The sequence below is a fragment of the Tenrec ecaudatus genome, chromosome 1, assembly GCF_050624435.1.
Source record: "Tenrec ecaudatus isolate mTenEca1 chromosome 1, mTenEca1.hap1, whole genome shotgun sequence".
Lineage (NCBI taxonomy): Eukaryota > Metazoa > Chordata > Mammalia > Afrosoricida > Tenrecidae > Tenrec > Tenrec ecaudatus.
Window position 1 is genome coordinate 255,350,398 of NC_134530.1, and position 25,609 is coordinate 255,376,006.

The following is a 25,609-nucleotide window of genomic DNA, read 5'->3' on the forward strand; positions in this document are numbered from 1 at the left end:
TAAGGTTATTTTGTAAAAAAAATTTTAATACATTGCTTTGAAAAATTTCAAGATTTTGGGGGGCACCCTCTCATAGACTATCTCTCCAATCCACACAGCTATCCCAAGATACTAATTTTGTAGAGTAATTGAAACAGGCCATAAATTTACTGTATATACTTGTATATAAGCCAATTTTTGTCAGTACATTTTTAATTCCGTTTTTGTGGTAAAATTAGGTGCCTTGGCTGATACTGGGGTCGGCTTATACTCGAGTATATATGATAATTCTCTTCAGGTGACAAACTGAGAATAATGAGATTTTGCAAAAGCCTATAAATTGTATGTGACAATCAAGCCTCTTTCCCCTGTTTTCACTAAGAGTTTTTAAGCTGCCATCTGTCTCTGGAATGATGTGTGTATTTTAATCTGTACAATTACAATATTGCCTGTTTCCATGGAAAGAAACAGATTTGCGAATCATATTCTTTAGCCCTGGCTCCAGAAAAATGAAATGCATGATTTACAGTAGAGAGAAACACTTTACATTTCTCTTGGTTTTTTTCTAGAAAACCATATTAACTTTATATTATTGTATAGGCATAAATATACCAGATTTTATTTGATGCTTTGCCAAAGAAAAATTTATAAAGTCCTAAAGTCAAGGTTTGTGAGCCTCCAAACTCTTAAGTTTGTTTTATATACTTTTAAAGTGACGTTCAAAAGAATTAATTCTCATTTAACTTCTTATATTATTTTTAGTTTCATTTGGCATGGTATTTTCTAATAAAATTTTTGGGAAGCATAAATTAAAAGATGTCCAAAATAAGATTTATCCTACATCAACTTAGAAAACATTTGAATAGGAAATGTGGAGCAGGGGGGTCACATTATGGAACTTCTTTATTATCAATGTGTGTTTTTGTTTTGCAGCGGAAGACGCATCAGTTCTTCGTAAAGTCTTTCACTGCCCCTACTAAGTGTCATCAGTGTACCTCATTGATGGTGGGTCTGATCAGACAAGGCTGCTCGTGTGAAGGTAAGAGCAACCTGGACAGATATGTGAATTTGTATTCTTATAATAGCTTAATTTTCTTTAACAGGTGTATACATTTTTGTTTGTCTTCCCTGTTCATTTGATTTTCTTGGCATAATAGGGATAGAAATAATAAATTGAGCACCTGCTAAAACTGGGGGATGGTCATTAGACAGATGATCATCTGTTCTAGGGAGATCCATTCATGCTGCATTCTCTTTCATTACTTAAGTGAATTGTGGATTCTAAAAAATAGTGCTAACTACTTTTATGACAGGAGAAATGAAAGTTATCCTTGAAAACTGTTCAATTTAACCTTATTTAATATATTATAGGATTTATTATTGAAACGTCAATAACACAGTATCTATTCAGTAGTATTAAATGTCTCTACTATGCTTAAAAATTATTTTATCCCTAATATTAGTAGCAATTTCTACCTACCCATTAATTGATTTGCCTGGCTCATGTTGTGATTGCCTGCTTCTAGCCTCTGAGATATGGTAGTAGATGAGAGAAGATAAAGGGCCTGCCTTGAACAGTTTATATTCTGAGAGAGGAAGGAGAAAGAATCAGAGGTCATTTGAGTAAAAAACAAAGAGTATTTGTTTGGGTGTTTATTCTTTATAGGATTTCTGAAATAAAAATTATTTAAATTATGGTTATATGTATTACTTGTGTAAGTTTTGGAAATATACTTTTTTAATCCAACAAGATCTGCATTATGTGATTATTCATATTACACAAGACACTAGAGTATCTTATGAGAATGACAAAAATACTTGTGAGTACATATTTTAATGAGTTTTCATTTCCTAATGCTCACATTCTTAAGGTTAGAGGAGTCCTAACAGAATATAGGTAATCACCGTCAGTGCATTTGTTGTTTTCCTGTATATGGTTATAGTTAGCCTATCTTTGAATGCTTTGCCTAAGGGGGACAGTCATAGTATATTAAGGCAATACATTCTATGTTTGCATGCATGGATCTGGAACCAGTGGGAATGGTTAGAGTTGAAAATTAGAGATTTGAAAGTTATGAGTGCACAAAGTCATAAATATGCACAACATGATCCAGAAGGGGCGTGTCAGTGAAAAGAAGACAAGTACAAGAACAGAGCCCTGGAAAACATCTTTAAGAGGAAGGCAAGAGGCTAGCTAAGTAATTCTAGTAGGATTGACTAGAACGTTGTAACTGAAGCTAAAGAAATACAGTGTGTATTTAGTTTTCAAGACTTAGTGAATTTGAAATTTAGCCCCTGCTTATAAATGTTTGTAATTGTCATTTTAAAAATCTTCTCTGGAAGAGGATAGCTACCTGGCTTTAAGTCCCCTGCCATGTTTTATTTTTCAGAATCATTTGCAATTCCACAGTAGGACTTTCTGAGAACTTCTCAGACTTCCTTCCCTTCCAAAGTTTTAGATCATGAAATTGTACCTCTCTTTTCTTCAAAATCTTGAAGGCTACATTACAAAGCTAAGGAGACACATTCAACTATTCTCAGCCTTTGTTGCATTTTATAAATACCATTGTGCTAATCATTACAGCCCCTAAAGATTCCAAGAGTCCTGACATTTTAGATTTAAGATAGAACTCAGGCCTTATGGAGTCAAGACCTTTGCTTGCTAGCAAAACAGGTAGCTCCTAACATGATGAAACACATTCAGGACACTTGCAGTCATTTTTCAAAATGATTTGTCGTATGTATGTGTGTGTGTTAAAATATGCCTGTATATTTATATGTAATGTTTTCAACCTCCAAATACAATGATCAAATTTATAAAAATATTGGCATTAATAATATGAAAAATAAAATGACATACTCATCTTACCTCAGAACCAACTTAAAAATGAGTTGTTGGAGTGGAACCCGGCATAATGGAAACAACCTATGTAAGATGTTAGACCTCCACTTATAATTGAATATAATTTGTCACAGAAGTTTGTATAGTTTTTGAAAATCATTATGAGTTCCTGTTGCCTCTGTTGGTTTAATAATATTCATTTTCCCCATTTGTATGTGTCTGTAAATTCTTTTCTGATTCTTTACCAGATATTTCCCTGAATTCACCTTTAGAGTAGGAGCTGTTTAAATAGATTCATCTAGACCCTCTCTGAACAAATTTATTGGTTTTAAATATTTTAAATAATAATTCTCATTCACCCAATTCTCCAATGATATCTGTTAGTTTGTTTTCTTTATACTTTTGTTTTAGGATCTCAAGCTCACCTAGTGAGTATCAGACATATCATGCATATGCCAGTATTATTAATACTTAGATGTGCACCCTTTGAACCTGGTCACCTGGGGTTAAAATTCAGCACTGCCATCCCTTAATTCTGTGTCATATGTACTTCCCTTAGGTTGTTAAAGAACAATAGAAAGTAGAAGATAAAGTTAGCTAATGCTGCCTGATGGATAGCTTAAAAGTAGAAGCAGCAGTCAGGAAATCAAATGATACAGTGCATTGGGTGAATATGCGCAAGACCTCTAATGCGTTGAAGAGAGAAATTGTTACTTTGAGGTCTGACCATGATATTTTTAATTGCCTCATACATGTGAAAGTTGGACAGTGAATAAGACAATAAAAGAGTTGATGCATTTGAGTTACGGTGCTGATAAAGAATATTGAAAGTACCATGGACTGCCAGAAGATAAAACAAATCAGCCTTAGAAGTACTTAATCCTAAACATGACATAGTAGTTAGCACTTAAGCATAAATTAGTCTTACATATTTTGGGCATATTATCAGGCAAGGCCAGTCCCAGAAAAAGGATACCTTGTTTGATAAAGTAGAAGGTCAATGAAAAATAAGATTTTTTTATTAAATACTTTTATTGGGGCCTCTTACATCGCTTATCACAATCCATACATTCATCCAGTGTGTCAAGCACATTTGCATGTATGCTGCCATCTCATTTTCTTTTTCTTTTTTTTAAATTATTTTATTGGGGGCTCGTATAATTCTTATCACAGTCCATACATACATACATTTTGTCAAGCACATTTGTACATTTGTTGCCATCATCATTCTCAAAACATTTGCTTTCTACTTGAGCCCTTAATATCAGCTCCTCTTTTTCTCTTCTCCCTCCTCCCTCCCCCCCTCGTGAATCCTTCATAATTCATAAATTATTATTTTGTCATATCTTACACTGTCCGACATCTCCCAGGGAGGAGGCTATATGTAAATCCTTGCAATCAGTTCCCCCTTTCTACCCCACCTTTCCTCCACCTTCCAGGCATCGCCACTCTCACCACTGGTCCTGAAGGAGTCATCTGTCCTGGATTCCCTGCATTTACAGTTACTATCTGTACCAGTGTACATCCTCTGGTCTAGCCAGATTTGTAAGGTAGAATTGGGATCATGATAGTGGGGATAGGAAGCATTTAAAAAGTTTAGGAAAGTTGTATATTTCATCGTTGCTACCCTGCAACCTGACTGCTGCCATCATTTTCAAAGCATTTTTTTCCACTTGAGCCCTTGTTATCAGCTCCTCATTTTCCCCATCCCTCCCCTGACCACCCTCCCTCATAAACCCTTGATAAGTTATAGATTATTATTTTCATATCTTATATCCTGTCACCCTTCACCTACTTTTCTGTTGTTCATCCACTGGGAAGGGGTTATATGTTGACCCTTGTATCGATTCTTCTTTTCTCCCACCACATTCCCCCAATCCTCCTGGTACCTCTATTCTCATTGTTGGACACAAGGGGTTTATCTGTCCTGGATTCCCTGTGTTGCGCTCTCTTATCTGTAGCAGTGTACATGTTCTGGTCTAGTATGATTTGTAAGGTAGAATTGAGGCCACATGATTTTTGGGGGAAGGAAGCATTAAAGAACTAGAGAAAAGTTGGGTGTTTCATCGGTGCTATACTGCACCTTGACTGGTTCATCTCTTCCTTGTGACCCAAAGAAAGAGGATAGATTGGATCGGCACAGTGACTGCCAGAATGGGCTCAGACATAGCAACAGTCGTGAGAATGGCTCAGAACCAGGCAGGGTTTTGTTCTGTGTGCACAAGGTCACTGTGAATCAGAATTGACTCGACAGCACCTAGCAACAGTTTAAATATATGTCATAATATAATGACATTGAACAGTTTCAATCACCAAGAATAACCAAATGAGTCATACCACAACTTCTCACCTATAGTATCATCAATATAAATCTAGTACCTGTTATGTTCTTTAGGATCCTTGATGGCGTAGTGGGCTGCTTGTTGGCCACTAACTATAAGATCGGCCGTTTGAACCCACCAAGCTGCTCCTGGGGATATAGTTAAGGCTTTCTGCTCCCATAAAAATTTACCCCCTTAGAAACCCAGAAGAGGAATTCTACCCTGTCCTATAGGGTCGCTTTGAGTTATGTGGCAGTGGGTTTGGATTTATTGTGTACCTATCATAATAATATATTCAAGGAATTTAGAGAAGTTATTTATTTTTAAATAGTTTATACAATTCTTTTTTTGAGATTCTATAATCATGTAATTGTTCTTCAAACCATTTTTAAATTAATAAGTTATTTTATTGGGGGCTCTTACAGGTCTTGTAGCAATCCATACATCTTATATGTAATTTATTTGGTTCATAGAGAGCTACAGTCTCCTTGTCTGATTACGTTCAAGAAGTCTGATGTGGATTTCTATTTAGAGAGGCAATAAAGAAAAGTCTATAATCGAGGTGGCAAAACTCACTTGCCATGTTTGGTTTAAAGTTCAGTGTAATTAATAGAGGGCTAATACAGCTTACTCTTTTTTTTGGTGGACGTGTATTAATGATGAATTTTCTTCACTCTTCCAGCGAACACTAAATATCTGTTCCTTGGGAAACACTGGGCTGGTCATAGAGGGACAAAGATTTCTGCCAAATGTGGAAGCGAGGAAGGCCAGTTTGTCCCTGCCAGAGCACCACCATGTTCATGGTCTCTGAAGGGAAACTACTTAAATAGGCAAATAATTTCAATATAGCACAATTTGTTAAAAAAGAAAATTAATTCACAAAGAAGTGGCTTCACAAATCAAGGAAGGCTTCAGGGAAGAAAAATGTCTGACCTGAATTTTGGAGGTTAAATTTTGGAGGTTTGGAAGTTCTGTGCAGTGGCTTATAGGTAAGAAACAGAATGGCAGGTTCACAATTGTAAGTAGTTTTATATGAAAGCATATTCCCTACAGAAGGCGAAAGCCTCATAGATGAAATTATAAGCAAAGCCAGAGGCTTCTACAATAATAAGAAATAAAAGTTTTTATCTTAGGGCACCGTGAGGAAAAATTATTGCAGAGTTAAAAAAGAAAAAGACTAACATGAGACTTAAATTTTAGAAAGCTCATTTTGATCACATGCGGAGAATAGATTGTAGAATGAAACTATTTTGGAGGCTAGTCCAAGTCAGAAAAGAAAACCAAACTAAGGTTTAAAGTCTTTATGGAAGGCTCGTGTTTCTCCCACAGTGGGGCTGGTAGGTTCAAGCTACTGGCCTTGCAGTTAGCAACCAGTCACAAAACCAACCTGGGGACCGAACTCGCTGGATCTGAAGAAAAGTTTCTTGGTCAACACCATTGGAGTGGGATAAAAAGTTGAAGAGTTCGAACTCTGGGAACTACTTTTTGAGGGGTTTGAAGTGTGCACCAGCTATTTTATTAATAAAATTAGATGATTTTTATATGTTTTCTTCTCATCTTGATCACTTATGTTAACAGAAACCTATATTATTACAGAAAGGAAGTTTTGCTATTTCTCATTGAAATGCTTATTGCCAAGGCATTGGATCAGCTAGCTCCTCTAACGAGGAAGAGTTCTCTTAAAACAAGCCATCCACAGTGCACCTTGTGTGTAGTGGCTGTTCAGGGAGTGTCTTTTGGTTAAAATTAATTTCTCTTGAACATTGTTTGTTTTTCTTTCCTCCGAAAGTGTGTGGATTCTCATGTCATATAACGTGTGTAAACAAAGCCCCAACTGCTTGTCCAGTTCCTCCTGAGCAGACCAAGGGTCCGCTGGGCATCGATCCACAGAAAGGAATAGGAACAGCATACGAAGGTCATGTCAGGGTAAGTATGTTAGGTCCTGTTTACATTCGTCTTTAAGGTTTTGGAATCAATTCAACTTAAACCCAGTCATTCTTCGAACATAATTCTTGGCAGAAAATTAAATGAGTAGCTCTCATCTAATCCTTTTACTTCATCGAGAATCGTGAGTTGAAAATAAAAAGCTAGCCTTTGCTTAGAAATAAATTCCAAAACTTTTACAAACTTTTCTGTACAGTTTCTGTTTTGTTCTGAACAAATGTTCAGTTCTCCATAAAGGAGTCTTTGGCAGATGGTCTTGCCAGATAGGTTATGAAGATATGGTTATGAAGTATGAGGGATTATCTAGACATTATCAAACTGACTGCCACGAATACTACTGAAAGCATGAGCCAGATTTCCATATTACTACCAAGTTTGACATTTTTCTACTTAGAAAGAAAGCCATGAATGTTATTTTAACGAATTACTGATTTTCTCACATTTTTCACATTGATGATATTTGTGTTCCATCTGCTACTTTACCAACCAAAGTGATAAGCTTATAATATATTTGCATTATCATTAGGTGTTCATCGTACAATTATATATGTAACTAACGGAGCTCTTAGTGAGAATTGATTTGAGTTTTGTTTGTTTGCTTTCTTGCTTGTCTGCATACAATTAAACTAAGATGCCTAAACCAGCCGGAGTGAAGAAAGGATGGCAAAGAGCGCTGGCTGTGGTTTGCGACTTCAAACTGTTTCTGTACGATATCGCTGAAGGAAAAGCTTCTCAGCCCAGTGTTGTAATCAGTCAAGTGATTGACATGAGGTAGGCTTGCAGCGGTGACAATAGCTACATCATTGCCACATGAGCATGTAAAGTTTCTGATTATTTCCATGGTTAATTTATTCATTACTTTGATAATTTACTAATATTGGGCTATAGTAATATAATTAATAGTAGAAAGTAAGGTATAATGGATTATGTGTCTTGGAGCTAGGGACGGACTAAGAAAAAGAGACTGGTGTTTTAGTTCAAAAGAGCAGGTTAGAGTTACTGGGGTTATGGTAACCCAGTGTTTGATATATATATATATATATCATCACCTAAAAATGTAGAGTATCATTCCAGTGTGAGGAAAAGCCATAAAAATCTCAAAATCAGACCAGCACTTGGAATATACAATGAAATCTGTAAACATCCATGTACACACATCTCTTGATAGAAAAACAATGTGCTTGCCTTTCTGCCTCTGAAACCTCTGAATGGTTCTGGTCTTATTGAACAGGTTTTCCTCCTGCTCTTTGGAGGTCTCTCCTTTCTCCCCAACTCCAGGCACTCTCTGCATGATCGCATTTGCTGCCACAACTTAGGCCATTGTTTCTGTAGTGATGACTCCCAAACTTAGGTCCAGGTCAGCTCTATCCTGTCCACAAGACCAGGATTTCCAGCTGTGTCTTCACTATGTTTTACACCAACATCACAGACATATTGGCCTCCCCACAAATAAAGAATATATGAAGGGGTGGTTGTTGGGGGAAGAAGTATATGCAAGCAATATTTAAAAAAATGTAATAGAACATGTTATGGGACTAAATATAGAAAGATAGAAAAAGGAGGGAAAAAATAAGATAACGGTATTAAGACCAAAGGTGTGATAGAACCAATAACCAAATTAAGGAAATCACAAGGAATAAATTATTGAAGAGGAAATCTATTTTATGTCTTCAGGACATTTACAACTGATTGTTGTAAAAAAAAAAAAAGGTTTTTTTTAAACAAAGACTATGGAGGCTTTGAAGCACTACCCAGGTTCAAATCTGTTTTAGTTATTCATTTATTTACCTTGTGACTTTAAGCCACTTACTATGTTTTAGCTCTTTGTACTGTTAAATTACTCTTGATAAATTACATTGGATACTGCTAGTGAGTTTGTAAAATGGTAAAATAGTCTGGCAATTCCTTGAAAATACAGAATTACCATGTGACCCAACAATTCTTTACTACACATATGTCCAATAGAATTGAAATCAGGAATGCAAACAGACACTTGTACACCAGTGTTCGTTGCAGTATTATTTACAGTGCCACAAGTGACAACAGCCTGGATGTTCATTAGCAAATGAATGAACAAGATGCATAAATGATACATGCATACAATGCCATAGAAAGAATTGTTGATACGTGCTATGTATAATATGAATTAACCTTGAAAATACGCTGAGTGAAATAAGTCAGTCACAAAAGGATAAATTGGATGTGATCCCACTTATGTGCAATACTTATAATAGGCAAGTATATAAAGACAGGTTTATTAGTGGTTAACAGCAGCAAGCAAGAGGCAGGGGAAAGGAGATTGAGCTGTTAAGTAAGGTTGATGGAAAATTTGAAAACAGACAAAGCTGATGGTTGAACAACATAATAAACATCACTGAATTACATATTAAGAATGTTGAAATGGCAAACATTTTGTTGCATATCTATCTCACACTAAAGAGATTTCCTTGGGTAGTATCAGTTAAAATGATGGAAAAAAATCAAAAGACTTTTTAAAGTTCAATTTGTCTGTTTTATACAATTAGGTTTTGACGATTACTCCTTTGAATTATTTTAATACCTAACACCATACACAAATACCCACATACACTGACTTTTTGTTTAGTAAAATTTTATTGTTCAGGATGTACAGCTGTTTGGGCCTGTTCGTGCATCTTCACCAGCATAGTCACCCTGGGTGTTTCTGTTACAAATTACCTGAGTTCTGTGTTTGAACCTGCTAGCAAAGTCCTTTACTGCGTAGTCCCTGGAGGGCTGCCCTGGCAAGGGTACCTTACATTTTCAGTCTCAGAGACAACAACCGAGGTTATAGCATATACTGAAGAACTTCCTTACTAAGCTTGTCACAGGTGGTTTTGTCAAACAACATCAGGTTAGTGAGCTGGTCCTGAATTTTACTTTTAGATCACTTCATTTTGGCCTTGCTTCCAAATTTGTTCCCTGGGTCTCTGTCTTCCTTGGCTGACTTTCCAGCATCTTCCTTGCCCTTGGGCAGCATCTCGAAGAATAGAGAGGAGATACTATAGCCATAGCCTTGTTAAAATGTCTGGCAAAGAGGAAGCGGTATAATGACTTGTTTAATGTGTCTTTTTCTCCAGGGATGAAGAATTTTCCGTTAGTTCTGTCTTGGCTTCTGATGTTATTCATGCAAGTCGAAAAGATATACCCTGCATATTTAGAGTAAGTGTTTAAATTGATCTCTGAATATGTATTAATGAGCGTGTGTTTGCCTTTCCATCTAACTTATAAACCTACTCAGACTAGTACCAAATTGCATATTTTCTATTCCCCACACCATCCAATATGTAAAACTATAAAGAGGCTTCAAAAAGTTCATGGAAAAATTCCATTATTTGTTAATTCCATTTTTCCATGAATTTTTTGAAGACTCCTCTTATAAACTATGGTACTAAGCAAATACATAATAAGTGAAAGATCTATAGAAGCTTGAATATATGGTTTCTAAAATAAGTTTCCTCTTGTATAATCTTTTTGTGTCATCGTATGTTTTCCAGCATATGTTACTGTACTGAAATATTAAGTGAGTTTTTAATATTAATGTGTATTCCAAGTACCTATTTCTTGTAAAAAACCATTCAAAAACATAGTGGCTTAAAACAGCAATGATATGATGTGTTTTGCATTTCTGTCTGTTGGTTGAACCGGCCTCACGGTGTTAGCTGGGGCAGTCATATGGCTGCTCCAGGCTGGGACGCCAGAGGGCGGGTGGCGTGTCTCATTTCAGCTTCATATGGCTGGCCGCCAAAGAGCTAAAGAGATGCCAGACTGGAATGATACTCCTTCTGCATGCTTTTGAGGAAACCAAGTTACGAAATCAACCCTGATTTCAAGGGAGAGAAAAAAATACTCCAGCTCTTGATAAAATCCCAATGCCATCTACTCAATTTTGAGTCAGAGTGACCCTACAGGACAGAGTCGAGAGAACTTGCTTCTTAGGGTTTCCGAGACTTTAAATCTCTTGTTTTCACTTTTTGTTCTGAATGAGGTGAAGGTTTACAGAGCGAATCATAATTTTACACTCAACAATTCTTATTCATTCTGACTCAACTCATCCCTTGTAATCCACTTATTCCAGTTAAGAAACAGTACTCTGCCGTGACTGTGTCTGTTACATCACTGAGAATTTTGGCCCAGCAAGCTTACACAAAAGCAACTATTTGTCTATGCATTTGTGTATAAGGAAGGCGAGACACAGACTGGAGTTAGTATATGCTTTGTTCTCTTTGGAAAAAGAAACCCATCTATGTGGATATGTGACTCCTCTCTCAGGGATCCTACTGAGAGATCCCGATTGACATAGTGCAATTTTATTGTCACTGATATTTGCTTCACTTTTAATAAGGAATCTGCATACACACACATGTACATACATAAAGGTAAGTAAAAAATTACTGCTATGAAATCTTTAGTAAACAAAAGTACCAATTTGCGAAGCTATTGTTTCTTAATACTTCCTGTACTCACTGCCATCGAGTTGATTCTGACTCGTAGTGACCCTGCAGGGCAGGGTAGAACTGCCCCCCTTGGATGTCCCGGACTCTTCATGGGAGCAGAAAGTCTCGCCTTTCTCCCGGAGTGGCTGCTGTCTTTGAACTGCTGACCCCACAGGTAGCAGCCCAGTGCGTAAAGACTGCTTTCGTCTGTTTAACCCTTCCTGAAGAATTTTGTCCTGCTCGATTTATACCACATCTAAATGCAATGTTGGCATCTTTGAGGGATTTGTGTGTTCTTGTTGGTTGTCCTTAGAATTGGGGGGACCAAAACAAGTCTGAAGAGGCATGACCCAAGTTGCGGAGTAAGGTTTCCCACACATTCTCATAAGATAACCCTGCTAGCCTCAAAGAATGAACAAATGCTTTGTCTCCGTGGAAAGGAAGGGAGCCCGGTGGCATAGTAGTTACATGTTGGGTCGGCTCTTCAAAACCACCAGCCAGTCTGAGGAAGAGACATGAGGCTGTCCGTTCCTACAAAGAGCGACACTCTCAGAAACTCACAGAGGCAGTCACACCCTGGCCTGGAGGGTTACTGTGAGTCAGAATGCAGTTGACAGCAGCATGTTTGGGGGTTTGGATGCAAAAAAATGTCTGCATGCAACTTTCCTGACTTTTTGTCACCAATACAGTTTTCTTAGAACTTTCTATGATGAGGGCAATGAATGTACAAATGTGCTTTACACAACTGATGTATGTATGGATTGTGATAACGGCTGTATGAGCCCCTAGTAAAACAATTAAAAAACAAAAAACTCCTTTCTAATAAGTCTTTGTGATTGTTTTGTGTTCTTAGAAAGCATCTGTCAAGATGATTCCTTTGGAATCTCAAAACCAGTTACCATAAGCTTCTGTGCTGACTTCTATGCCTTCTATTAAATTGACTCAGCAGCTCCTTCCTCCCACCCAAGCCACCGTTTTGACTGTACCTTTTTAGGAAGCACCCTAATAAGACTAAAGAAAATATCTTAGTGAAAGAACTTGTCTGCAACCATCCACTGGTCTCAGAGACATAATTAACCACATGGCTGGTTTGCAATAAACTTATGCATGTATGAACTGGGACCCTAGTAGGGATGCTTCCTGGTGCGTGCACATGTGTGTGTAAAATCTGTTCTGATTGTGAGTGTTGTTTGCATAATAATAAATCTTCATTTGCTTATTAACTCAAATGTTACAATCTTCTGTAATAATAATAAGTTATTCTCATAAAGTAAAATGTATTTCTGAACATTTGTGACTAAAAACAAATTGAAAGATAATGTAGTATAGTGGTCAAGAGTATAGCTATGCACTTATGAAGGAATTTTCTCATATATAAAACAGGGATGTGACAAGAATGCCTTCTCATCATGAAAGCATCATAAGGTTAAATGAATTAGTAGTTGGAAAGGGATTAGCATCAGTACCCAGCGCTTAGTTGTTAGTCTATGTCAGTTTCAGAACAGTTGGTGTAATGCATTCATGTGCTTATTTTGAGGACCTGTAATGGCACACGGGTTAAATGCTTAGCTGCTAACGAAACACTGATAGTTAGTCCAGCACCTCCTTAGGAGAAAGATGGGACAGAGTACTTTTATAAAGGGCCATTCTCTCACCGGAGCCCTGGTGGTGTAATGGGTACAAGTTGGGCTGCTATCCACTTGGCTGGCAGTTTGAAACCATCAGCAGCTCCACTGGAGAAAGACTGGGTTGTCCACGCCCATAAAAAATTATAATTTCAGAAACCCATAGGGGGTCGCTTTGAGTCAGCCTTGGCTAGATGGCAGTGAGTTTGTTTGGGGATTGACCACATAGTTTACTCTTTTTTTTTTCAAAGAGTCATTCGCTCACTGCCATGGAATGATGACTCTAACAGGGTAGAACTGAGACTGTAACTCTTTACTGGGGTAGAAACCCCATCTCTCAGCTGTTACATTGTTTTGTAGGGTGGCCATGAGTTAGAATCAGCTCAAGGGCAATAGGTTTAATGCACCTTTTAAAACTTTATTGTGAATTGGATGAAGGTTTACAGAACAGATCAGTTTTCCATCCAACAGTTTATATTACATTTTGTGTCATCTCATTGAAAGGTTAGTATTCTGGCATTTTATAGCAAGGTGGGTAAAAATGATACTAATATTTAAATGATATCTGCTACCTTTGCTTTGTCTTGAATTCTAATGCTAAAACTCTAGTTATTCTTCTGATTAGGAATAACTAAATTGTTAAGGATACCATTTAATTAATGCTTATATTATTGATGAATATTAAGCAAACTAGCTTAGATACAAAATGAACATAAAAGGGATGTGTTTTCCAATGTCATGAATATTGGTTAAATGATCCTAGGTCACAGCTTCCCAGTTCTCTGCATCTGATAACAAGTGTTCGATCCTGATGCTGGCAGACAATGAAAATGAGAAGAGCAAGTGGGTGGGAGTACTGAGTGAATTGCACAAGATTTTGAAGAAAAACAAATTCAGAGACCGCTCAGTCTATGTTCCCAAAGAGGCTTATGACAGTACTCTACCCCTCATTAAAACAACCCAGGCAGCTGCAATCATAGGTATGCGTTTACATTGACCACATTCTCTTCATTGTGTGCTAATCTTCCTGTGACCACAGACTCTTTTATCTAAGAATCCTCAGTACTCGGTGTAATGTATGTTATATATATTACAGATGCTTGCTAAATGTTTACTAAATGAATGAGACTTACACTAGAACTTCTGTTTTCAGTTAACAAAAGTAAGCACAATTTGCAATTGCTTTTTCTGAAGAGGCCATAGTACCAAAGGTTAACTAATATAATAACTGATCTATTTTCTGCCTGTGTGACAGAACAAGTTACTTAATTTCATATAGCCTAAGTCTCATGTGAAATGTAGATATGCCTATCAATTACCTTGCTCAAGTTGTTGATAAGTATAAATAAAATAAGCTATGTTAAACATATGAAATACCCTTAAGGGTAGTTTTCATGCCTGCAGCTGTAAATTTTGGTCACTTTCTCATATATACATCAAATTCTTTTGTACTTTCTAATTCTGAAAAGTTTAATGAGTAGTATTCAAATCTATGTCTTTCATCATTTCTCCTCACAAAACAAGAAATGGAACTGGACCCCTAATTCATAGAACAAGCATTCCATTATTTTTCTAAGTACTAATATAATATAGGTTCGGTTCCTAATGATTGTTCTACTAAAATTGATGAGTGATAATATATGCCACTGTATTCTAAAAAGAAATTTATTGTGTAAATTATTATTTTTAAATTCTTCATTCTCTTTAATTTACTTTACTCCAATTTAATTTACTAATAAGTTATATCTGGTTTATTTCAACTTTATGTAATGTTTCCTAATTTAAAAAAATGGGTTTTTTATGTCTTATATAGATCACGAAAGAATAGCTTTGGGAAATGAAGAAGGATTATTTGTTGTGCATGTCACCAAAGATGGTAAGAGAAAACTTGCCTCCTCTGCAGTAACTTTAAACCAAATGCTGTTTTATGTTTTTAATTTTTTTAAATTTTAATGAATCATTTTATTGGGGGCGCTTAACAACTCATAACAATCCATACATCAATTGTATCAAGCACATTTGTACAAATGTTGCCATCATCATTTCCAAAACATTTTCTTCTTATTTGAGCCCTTGGTATCAGCTCCTCTTTTTTCCCCTCCCTCCCCCACCCCTCCACCCTTGTGATCCCTTCATAATTTATATTATTATTTTTATTTTCATAATTTACCCTATCCACTGTCTCCCTTCACCCATCTTTCTGTTGTTCATACCCCAGGAGGAGTGCCAAATGCTGTTTTAAATTGCCAGGATTTTATTTTCTTTAGCTGAAAATTTGCTAATCTAATTTAATCTGGTTTTATATCAAATAATCATTTTTAATTTCCATAGTCTCCCTGAGTTTTAAAACCTGAAATGGTTTATCTTTCTTGGGACATTTTATGTAATACCTCTATATGCACTCAGATTGCTTTCCTAAAGAAAACACAACTTGATTTTTCCAGTATTCAATTAATATAAAAGAAGCACTGGCGGCCTAGTGGATTATATATTGGGCTGCTAACCACAAGGTCAGCAGTTCAAATCCACCAGCCTCTCCATAGGAGAAAGATGAGTCTTTCTGCCCCTGTAGAGATTTATAGCCTAAGAAATCCACAGGAACACTTCAGTTATATCCTATAGGGTCAACTCTATCCTGTAAGTCAGAATTGAGGTGATAGCAGTGAGTTTTGGGTTTGTTAATTGTTTGGTTGTTTGTTTGTTAGTACTGTAAGAAATATTATCCTTTAAAATGTGCTTGGTTTTGCCCGCACTTCAACAAAACAGCCATTAAATACTGGGTGAAATAAGGAACCGATTAAGTTCAATCCTTCCATTTTAATCATAGGAAAACAATGCATTGAAACCAGTTCGTTATCCATTTCAGTAACTTTACTGTCTTCCCTAGAAATTAATGCTAGCAAAAAGATTTTTCTTAAAGATTTGTCATGCTTTATCAGACAAGAATGTTTTGCTTTGACTTGCTAAACTCTCGGTGTTAAATTGGATTCTTTGTTAAGTAATTGCTTTCTATCTTATCATAGGTTGAATTATCCTCCCCTTTTTACTCTCTGGAGCCCTGGTGGCCCAGTAGGGTAAGTGCTGAACTGCTCAAGGCCCAGTCAGCAGTTTTAACCCCCAGCGGCTCTGAAGGAGGAGGAGGAGGAGGATGTCTGCTCCTAAAAACCTAACCTAAAGAGCTGTTCTGTCTCGCAGGGCTGCTGTGAATGAGAAATGACACCATAGCAGCGCATGTGTGGTTTTAGGGGTTTTATTCCTTTGTTTCTGTGGAGGTTGTACTCTTACTCTTCTGTGTAGCTGTGTCTTCAGCATGTTGACATATTATTTTGTGAATCATTGGGAGGGATATTATTAAGTTAATAAAATGTTTTTCATTTGATTTACTATTTCTTTGTGCAGAAATTATTAGAGTGGGCGACAATAAGAAGATCCATCAGATTGAACTCATTCCCAATGAGCAGCTTATTGCTGTGATCTCAGGACGAAACCGTCATGCACGACTTTTTCCCACGTCCGCTTTGGATGGGCGTGAGACTGAGTTTTACAAGCTAGTAGAGACTAAAGGGTGTCAAACCATGACTTCTGGAAAAGTGCGCCACGGAGCTCTTACGTGCCTGTGTGTGGCCATGAAAAGGCAGGTCCTCTGTTATGAACTATTACAGAGCAAGACTCGCCACAGAAAATTCAAAGAAATTCAAGTCCCATACAATGTCCAGTGGATGGCAATCTTCAGTGAACAGCTCTGTGTGGGATTCCAGTCAGGATTTCTAAGATATCCCTTAAATGGAGAAGGAAGCCCGTTCAGTATGCTCCATTCAAATGACCACACACTGTCATTTATTGCACATCAGCCCATGGATGCTGTCTGCGCAGTTGAGCTCTCCAGTAAAGAATTCCTGCTGTGTTTTAGCAGCATTGGGATATACACAGACTGCCAGGGACGCAGATCAAGACAACAGGAGTTGATGTGGCCAGCAAACCCTTCCTCTTGTTGTAAGACTGCTATTTTGCTTGTCATTGCTGTCTCTTTCTCTCCCCTTTCACCTAGTCTTTTAAATGTACTCATCATTCAGATCATATTTTTGTTCCTGAGCAGGCCTCATGGTACTTATATAATGATAATGTAGTGAGGCCTAGACCAACAGGTTAACATGCACTACTCTTTCTGTGGAACAGTTTACTTAGATGAATGCTTAACCCATTATGTACTTTGAAATAACCTAGTTATTCTCTGGATCCCCCAAAATACAGTGCTTGTACTCATTGATATCTCATAGGACTTATTCTGGGGAAATAGGTACTAAGTGAATGACATAATGAATTACGTAAAGGTAAAATGTAGCATGTACTAGAAATGTTGCTCAGACTTACATTTTATCCAGACAAGGAGAATATTTTAATTGCTTATTTCATACTTTTAAGAAATATTCGGATAAATTATTGAATATTTATTATGTGCCAAGGATCCCTTGGTGGTGATGTCGGGTAAATGTTTGACTGCTAACCACAAGGTTAGGGATTCCGATCCACCAGCCACTCCCTGGGAGAAAAATGAGACTATTTGCCACTGAAAAGATTTGCAGTCTCTGAAACCCTCTGTAGGTTTACGATTAGCTGGAATTGACTTGAGAGTGGGGGCATGTTGTACCATTGACTGTACGAGGCACAGTGATGCCCAAACTGGCATCATCTTGCCATCACGGAGCATACATTGCATTAGAGAAGACTTATGATGAAATAAGTAGATACAGTAAAGTATAAATGCTACAGAGCTCAGTAGAAGCCAATAGGAAAAATAATCCAAAATGTTTTGTGTTTAATGGAGGAAACGTGACCATATTTAAATGCTGAAGGGAAAGAAACACTAGGGAATTCCTAGGGAAAGACTGACTGTATGGTGATAGAGGAAATGGAGTAAGATCCCCCTGAAGGCCAGGGAAGATAGAATTCAGAACACTTGCAGAAAGATGACTTGGGGAAGAAGGAATGAAGGAGGATCGGTTATGGGAACAGTCCAGGTAAAAGTTTGGTGGAAAAGAGTTTTGGAGAGCAATACATGCTTATTATAGAAAACTTAGAAAATCTAAATTAAAATAAAAATTTAAATATACCTACTCCTACCCACTCTAATTTAACTATTTTTGATGTATTAGTTTTTAACTATAATTAATGTATATATTTTAAGAAATATCTACTCTTAATAATGGCATCATATGCATAATGAATGCTGTTTAGTGTAACACAAACAATTTGAAGTATTATTATATGTATACGTCTAAGGTAGATTAAAACAGGAGCCCTGGCTATACGTTGGCCTGTGATCACATGGTTGGAAGTTAAAAACCACCCGCAGCAGCTCCTCGGGAGAAAGACTGGGCTGTCGACGCCCCTCAACAGCTAGTCTCAGAAACCCACAGGGGTCGCTGTGCGTCAGCACTGACTTGATGGCAGTGAGTTTGCAGTTGATGCAAGTTACAAAGGAGCCCAGGTGGTATAGTGAGTTCCATATTGGGCTATCAGCTGTAAGGTCGGCAGCATGAACCCACCGGCCGCCCTGCACAAGAAAGCGACGGGCTTCTGCTCCTGTAAAGCCTTACAGCCTGGGAAGCCCACATAGGCAGTTCTACTTCATCCTAGAGGGTCAGCATGAGTTGGAATTGATGCATGGCAGTTTGTGTTTTTTAATGTGGATTAAAGGGGGCCCTGGTGATGCTGTCAGTAAAGCATTGGACTGCTAACCACAGATGCCAGATGCATCAGGAGAGGTGGATAAGGCATCATGGTCCCTAAAGATTGACAGCCTTTAAAAAAAAATTACAGCCTCAAAAACCCTATTTGCAGTCACTACGAGTCAGAATTGACTCAGTAGAGTTTGTTTGTTGGTTGTGGTAATGTAGAATAAGAGTTGAAATATGTTGCTTGTATGAATAGCGCTGCCAGTAATTGAATTTGTGATCTCAATTTAGATAAATAATATACCCTCTATTTGCTTATGTTACCCTTTATTGATAGTCATCCTTTATTTCAACAACTATATATTGAGCTCTACCTATGCATCTAACTGTGCTAGGTATACTATGTTATATTCATAACAGACTAGAACACTTGTCATATATACTTGTGTATAAGTCAAGTTTTTCAGGACAAAAAATGTGCTGAAAAACTGGGGTTCGGCTTATACGCGGTCAGTGGTACCCCAGCGAGGTGTAACACCTCGCGGGTGATTGCTGCTCCTCTGCTGCTCATTCAAAGCCCCACTGACACTGCAGGGCTTTGAATGTTTGTTTACTCACATCTAACCAATCAGAGCCGTCCTATGACGTGGACGGCTCCGATTCGCAGAAGCACCCACAGTGATTCACTTACGCTGGCAGCTGAACTGTTAAGGATGTGTCTGTGGCTGCGCTCCGTCTCTCCCCTCTGGTCTCTGTGTGAATTCACATCATGAATTTTCCACCCTAGGCTTGTACTCGAGACAATCAGTGTTTCTGGTTTCCCAGGTAATAATTAAGTACCTCGGCTTATACTTGGGTCAGCTTATATTCGAGTACATACGGTACTTAAGGATTGCTCAGCTTTATAAATAAGATTCCTTTGAAAATGGAATGAAATTCCTTTAGAAAACTAGTGTGGAACAGAGAACTATTAAACTCTTAATATTGACAAAAACTTTATGTATTATAGTTGCTATATAATCTGATCCCTAGTATGTCAATTCCTCATTCATGATTTATACTCTGTCCACTTCAAAAGTATTTTGACATGCTGCTGTGATTGATATCAGTCGAATTTTGGTGAGCTTCACCTTTATGATATTTAACACTTAGTTTTTAAAAAATATTTTAAATTTAATAAAGTGATCACAAGGTGTGTTTCCTCTTTCCCTTCTCCCAGGTTACAATGCACCGTATCTCTCAGTATATAGTGAAAATGCAGTTGATATCTTTGATGTGAACTCCATGGAATGGATCCAGACTCTCCCTCTCAAGAAGGTAATATACCCGTAACATACAGCTAAATTAACTAATGAATGCATTTAAGTGAAAACATTAGTATGACTAGCTATTTTTGGATAAATTTTGTTATACGATTCAGTCATTTTGGATTCAGAAAAGATAAAAAATAGTCATTATAAAAAGAAAACCAAAACTATTATACTCTGTGTATTATATTTAGTAAACATTATATTTTTAATATTGTATTTCTACAATAAAAGTGGTATTATAGCAAAACAACTAGAACTATATCCTATAGCCTAAAATGGCAATGTTAGCTTCCATTTTGAGTTTAAGGAGCTCTGAAAGACTATGTTGTTGTTATTACTTATAGGTGTTTTTCACACTTATGCCATTTTTATCCCTGTGAAAATAAATTACATAGGCCAGAAAAGTTAATAAACTTAAAAGTAACATTGTGTTTAAATGTCTCATGACTTAAAAATAAAGTTTTCACATATTCCTAAAAGAACATAATACAGATATTGTCCTTGAAGGTTTCCTTACCTTTTCATTATGTACAGAGAATTTTTGCAGGCTAGACTGCTGCTTGGCAAGGTGAAGAGTAGTAGTTCCTTACAGACATGTATATAATCTGTACCATGTCTCACTAGTTGAAGGATCAAGTTGAAAGAAAGTATCCACAATCACATTTCAAATATTTACCCGCTTTGAAACACTGTAGATTCTGAAAACAGCTCTTGGAAATACTTTAAATAAAACAGTTAAATATGCCTCTCCAGTATAAAATTTGGGCTGTATAATTAATTCTTTGTTTTATTTTTATTATACTACAATATTGGGACTATATATGTGAAAGAAGGCATAGCACTTACAGGATAGCATAACTTGTAAATTACTCACTTGTGAACCCATCTACCAACTTAAAAAACAGAACATTTCCCATATTCCTGAATTTACCCATTTAGATCAATTAGAGTTTGCAGCCTCAGTGTGGATTGCAACTCAAGTAAAGAACACAAAAGTCCTCAACACTGGACCAACAGACAACGTCATGATAAATAAAGAAAAGATTGAAATTTTCAAAGATTTTATTTTACTTGGATCCACAACCAGTATTCATGGAAGCAGCAGTCAAGAATTCAATGTATTACATTGGGCAAGTCTACTACACAAGACCTCTCTAAAGGATTAAAAAGCATTTTGAACATTAAAGTGCCCCTAACCCAAGTTAATGGTATTTTCAGTCACCTCATGTTAAAGTTGGAAAGTGAATAAGAAAAACTGCGTTCACGCTCGCCCCTGATTTAAAAAAAAGAAAGAAAGACTAATGATGAAGCTGTTCATTTGCATTATGGTACTGGTGAAGAACATTGAATGTACCGTGAACTGCCAGAAGAACAAACAAACCGGGCTTGGAGGAAGTACGGTCAGACTGCTGCTTAGAAGGGAGGAGGGTGACACTACGACTCACGTACTTTGGACGCATTTTCAGGGAATACAGTCCCTAGAAAGGGCCATGATGCTTGGCAAAATGGAGGGCCAGTCAAAAAAGAGGAAAACCCTCACAAGACGGATTGACACAGTGGCTGGAATAATAGGCTCCAACATAGTAATTGTGAGGATGGCACAGAACCAAACATTGTTTCCTTTTGTTGTACATGAGAATCAATCACACTGTATGTCACAACCAACTGGATTAGACAACAGCACCACCACCTCCTGTGTACTTTCTCCCTTTTGCCATACCTCTGCCTCTCCAGAGAAAATGACTCTCCTAAATCTTGGGCTTATCGTTCCCTTTCTTTTCTTAAAGTACAGATACTTTACATATTTAAAAATTCTTAAACAGTGTATTTGGTGGTTTTATTTAAATTCTTAAACAGTGTATTTGGTTTTATTTGATTTGGGTCTTTATAAAATTGTTATGTTGCCTGATGTTCTTCATTCATTTATGATGTTTCTGATATTACTACAGCTATATTACTACATTGTACTATAATAGTTCACTACTGTGAAATATTCTTGGGGAAATACATTTCAATCCATTTTCTGATAGAGACACTTGAATTCTTTCCTAGTTTATGCTATTTCTGCATGTATCTTCTGCTACATGTCTTTAGCAGAAGATATATTTCTTTAGATTATATGCCTAGCAGTAGAATTGATAGGACACGTGGAATGCAGTTGTCAATTTTAGAAGATAGTAATTTGCAAAGTAATGTAACAGGTAACAGACACTCCCAGCAGCAGTATATATAAGTTCTTACTGACCCATTAACACTTGCCATTGTTGGACTGTAGTAAAAAGAAAAATCAATGTCAGCACATTGACTCTTACTCATGACAACCCCAACTGTGTGAGAATTTGCTCTTTAGGAGTTTTCAGTAGTCGATTTTTCCACAAGTAAATAACCAGACCTTTCTTGAGGTGCTTGTGGGTAGACTTAAACTCCATCCTCTCTGTTATTAACTAGCTTGTTAACCATTTGTATCACCCCGGGGTTCCATCAGACTTCCTTGTTTTTTGGAAATGGTTATAAGGTATTTTCCCACTGAGTTGTTCATTTGCATTTCCTCAGTTATCTATCCTTATATATCATTTGTATTTCCTTTTCCATTAAATGCCTGTTTATTTATTTTTACTATTTGTCTATTGGATTGGCCATTTTTTCCTTATTTATTTATCGAAGTACTTTATAGGTAATGGTATGGCAGTTACATATCTGTCAACTTGAGTGAACGGGTGGAGCCTAGCCTGTCAATCAGGTCATAGCCAATGATGCCTCTGTGTGGGCATGGGCTTCTCCTGAGGATTCTGGAAACTCCTGTCTTCCTCCCTGGAGACAGGACACACACTTTCTCTGCTACACATTCCTCTTAACAAGCTGATGGCAGCTATAGCCCTGGAACTGGAGGAGCCCCGTGGAGATCCATGCCAGTGCTGAGATGCTTCCATAGCCACTGGATCCACAAGATTTTCCAGTCACTGGCCTGTGATCTTCCTGAATTTGGTATCATTGCATGTGTTGCATGAGTCTGAAGAGGAATTTGTAGACAGACATCGGACATATGGGCTGATATTGGACTTATTGACTTGGTCAGAACTGGTCTTGGATGTTTTCTCAATATTCAATTACTCTTTAATATAAAGTTCTCACACACACGAGTTTTGTCTCTGGATTTGTTCTTTAGTCAACCCGAGCTTGCACATTATGGTACCTGGAGTGGGGTACTAGAGAAACAAATCATAAAGATGAAGAGTGGATGCTTGTTTGACCTCAGTCTCATAGTAGTTTTTCTTCTTAGGCTAGACAGAGGTCAGATATGGTTTACTCAAATGTTTTCTGGAAAGGAAAAGGAAAGTTTTGATTCCTAGAAGTTTGGCTATTCCTGTCTGAAATGGTGAAAATGAATGTGATAAATGTGAATCTTGAACTCAGGGGATGAAATCCACCCCCTTGAACTTCTCTGAGACCATGCAGCTTAGTGAAAATGACAAAAGGTCAAAATGGCTGACAGGAGGCCCCACCCTGGTTGATTAGGTCAGAGGCCTATAGCCATATTCATATCAAGGGAACAGTCTAGAAAGGATTAAGATAGGGTAGATATGGGAATTTGACTGTTTTAAGATTGAGTTTAGGATCTTGCTGTACTAGGTTTATATAGTTCTGCCTATTGATTTAATGATTGACAGAAATGAGTATTGGGAAGTATAAATAGTTTGTAAGCTCACTGTTTCGGCCATCAATTTGAATCTTTAAATGTGTGTAGGACACTCCTGCAAAGAAGACTGATAAAGTCCACCCAGTGATTTGGGGTGCTCAGGACAGTTGCATTAGAAGAGTCTTGCTTAGGGGACTGTGACAGACTGAAGAAAAAAGGAACTCTTGAATTTTTAACTAGTGGCTTGTGCCTGAACCTGGCAAAAATCGAGCCATGAAGGTAACAGGAGATTATGTGAAAGAACTTTTCCTTTCTCGTACTAAACATTAAAGGGAGCCAGCAGGCAGCCTGAAATGCTTGCTAGGTGGCCAACTGGATCCACTTGTTGACTGGAAGTGGAAGAAACGCAGCAGTAAAGACGGGTTGAGTCTGGCCACTGACACCGATGGACCTGGTTCACAGGGACTAGAAGAGAATACGAGAGAGGGTTGACTGGTCTGAAATTCATGACCTAGCACAAGGGGGCTGGGGTTTTGAGAATTTGTGATGGGCCCATGGTCTAAAGACAAGGTAGCCAGTGGGCAGCCTACACTGAGTTAACCAGAACCTGGCCAGATGAAGAAAACATTTTTGAGCCTGTGAATTGGTGCATATTGCTGATGACTTTATGGACAGCCTGCCCTGATTTGACTTTGCTTATGGATGCAGACTCACGAGGTTCCAATTGGAATGAAGATTCTTCACATTGAAGATAATTGACTGTCTCCTCAGAGCACTGGGTTGATGTAAGTGGGCAGTATAGAAATTGGATACCCACAATGGAGAGGATACAGGCATGAAGGGGCTAGCTTACAAACTTGCTTAGGTGAGGGAATATAGTCATAGGACTAAGGTGTAGGGGTTCACTTAACTGCAGGTGTTAGGCACAGACTATTGTTGTTTGGTTCGCTTATGGAATATTTAAATGAGACTGACATTTTGAGTGATATGCATTTTAGTTGTATCCTGTTAGGTACAGGTATAACTTTATTATTGTTTTGTTTAAAAATTATGTATGACTAAAGAGTTGTGTAAAAGTGTCAAGTTGACAAGGGGTGGTCTGTGGTAGGTAGATAATCTGTCCACTTGAGGGTATTAATAGTGACGAGGTGGAGTTTAACCTGTCAGGTCACAGCTTGATGACCTCATTTGGAGATAACTCACTGGGGACCGGACCCATTCTCTCTGCCTTCCTTTTCCTGCTGAGGAGACACCCTGAGGAGCTGGAGGAAACACATGAGGTGCTTCCACTGCCACTGGATCCACAAACCTTTCTACCTACCGGCCAATGATCTTCCTGCATTGGGTGTCATTGCCTGTGCTGTGTGAGTCTCAGGAAAAATTCATGGGCTACGTCAGAATTATGGACCTGATCTGGACTGGGCTGTTTTATTGATGCATAATTCTTGAGATAAAATTCTCTCTTACACACATTTGAATGTCTCTGGCTTTGTTTTTCTAGTCATCCAGGCCTAACACAAATAGACGTTGGATAATAGATAGGGCCCATCCATTTTTTGTGGTCTAATAGATAGGGCCCATCCATTTTTTGTGGTCTTTTCCTAAGCATATCTTCATTTCAATATATCTGCCCTATCCTTTAGTTTACTTTGGTGTCAAGTTCCTAAGAAACTTTTTCTTTTTAAGAAATTTTTTCTTATGTCAAGGTCAAACAGATAATGCCTGTAAGGATTTTTCAGTTTTGTCTATTATATGTGTGCCTTTAATCTATGAGTTAGACCGGGTTGACTAGAGAAACACAGAGAGACAATCATATATGTAT

General features: G+C 37.5%; 1 protein-coding gene across 4 annotated transcripts in view; it reads left to right on the forward strand.

Annotated features, from left to right (window-relative positions):
- The window catches only part of CDC42BPA (CDC42 binding protein kinase alpha), a 318,565-nt gene that overhangs the window by 268,413 nt on the left and 24,543 nt on the right, over positions 1 to 25,609 (forward strand). For all 4 annotated transcript variants that reach the window (XM_075531439.1, XM_075531457.1, XM_075531449.1 and 1 more), the window contains 8 exons: positions 913 to 1,018; positions 6,932 to 7,068; positions 7,718 to 7,857; positions 10,185 to 10,266; positions 13,929 to 14,145; positions 14,979 to 15,041; positions 16,565 to 17,158; positions 20,060 to 20,157. In XM_075531439.1, coding sequence (XP_075387554.1) covers positions 913 to 1,018; positions 6,932 to 7,068; positions 7,718 to 7,857; positions 10,185 to 10,266; positions 13,929 to 14,145; positions 14,979 to 15,041; positions 16,565 to 17,158; positions 20,060 to 20,157 — 1,437 coding nt within the window. The remainder of the gene's footprint in view (positions 1 to 912; positions 1,019 to 6,931; positions 7,069 to 7,717; positions 7,858 to 10,184; positions 10,267 to 13,928; positions 14,146 to 14,978; positions 15,042 to 16,564; positions 17,159 to 20,059; positions 20,158 to 25,609) is intronic.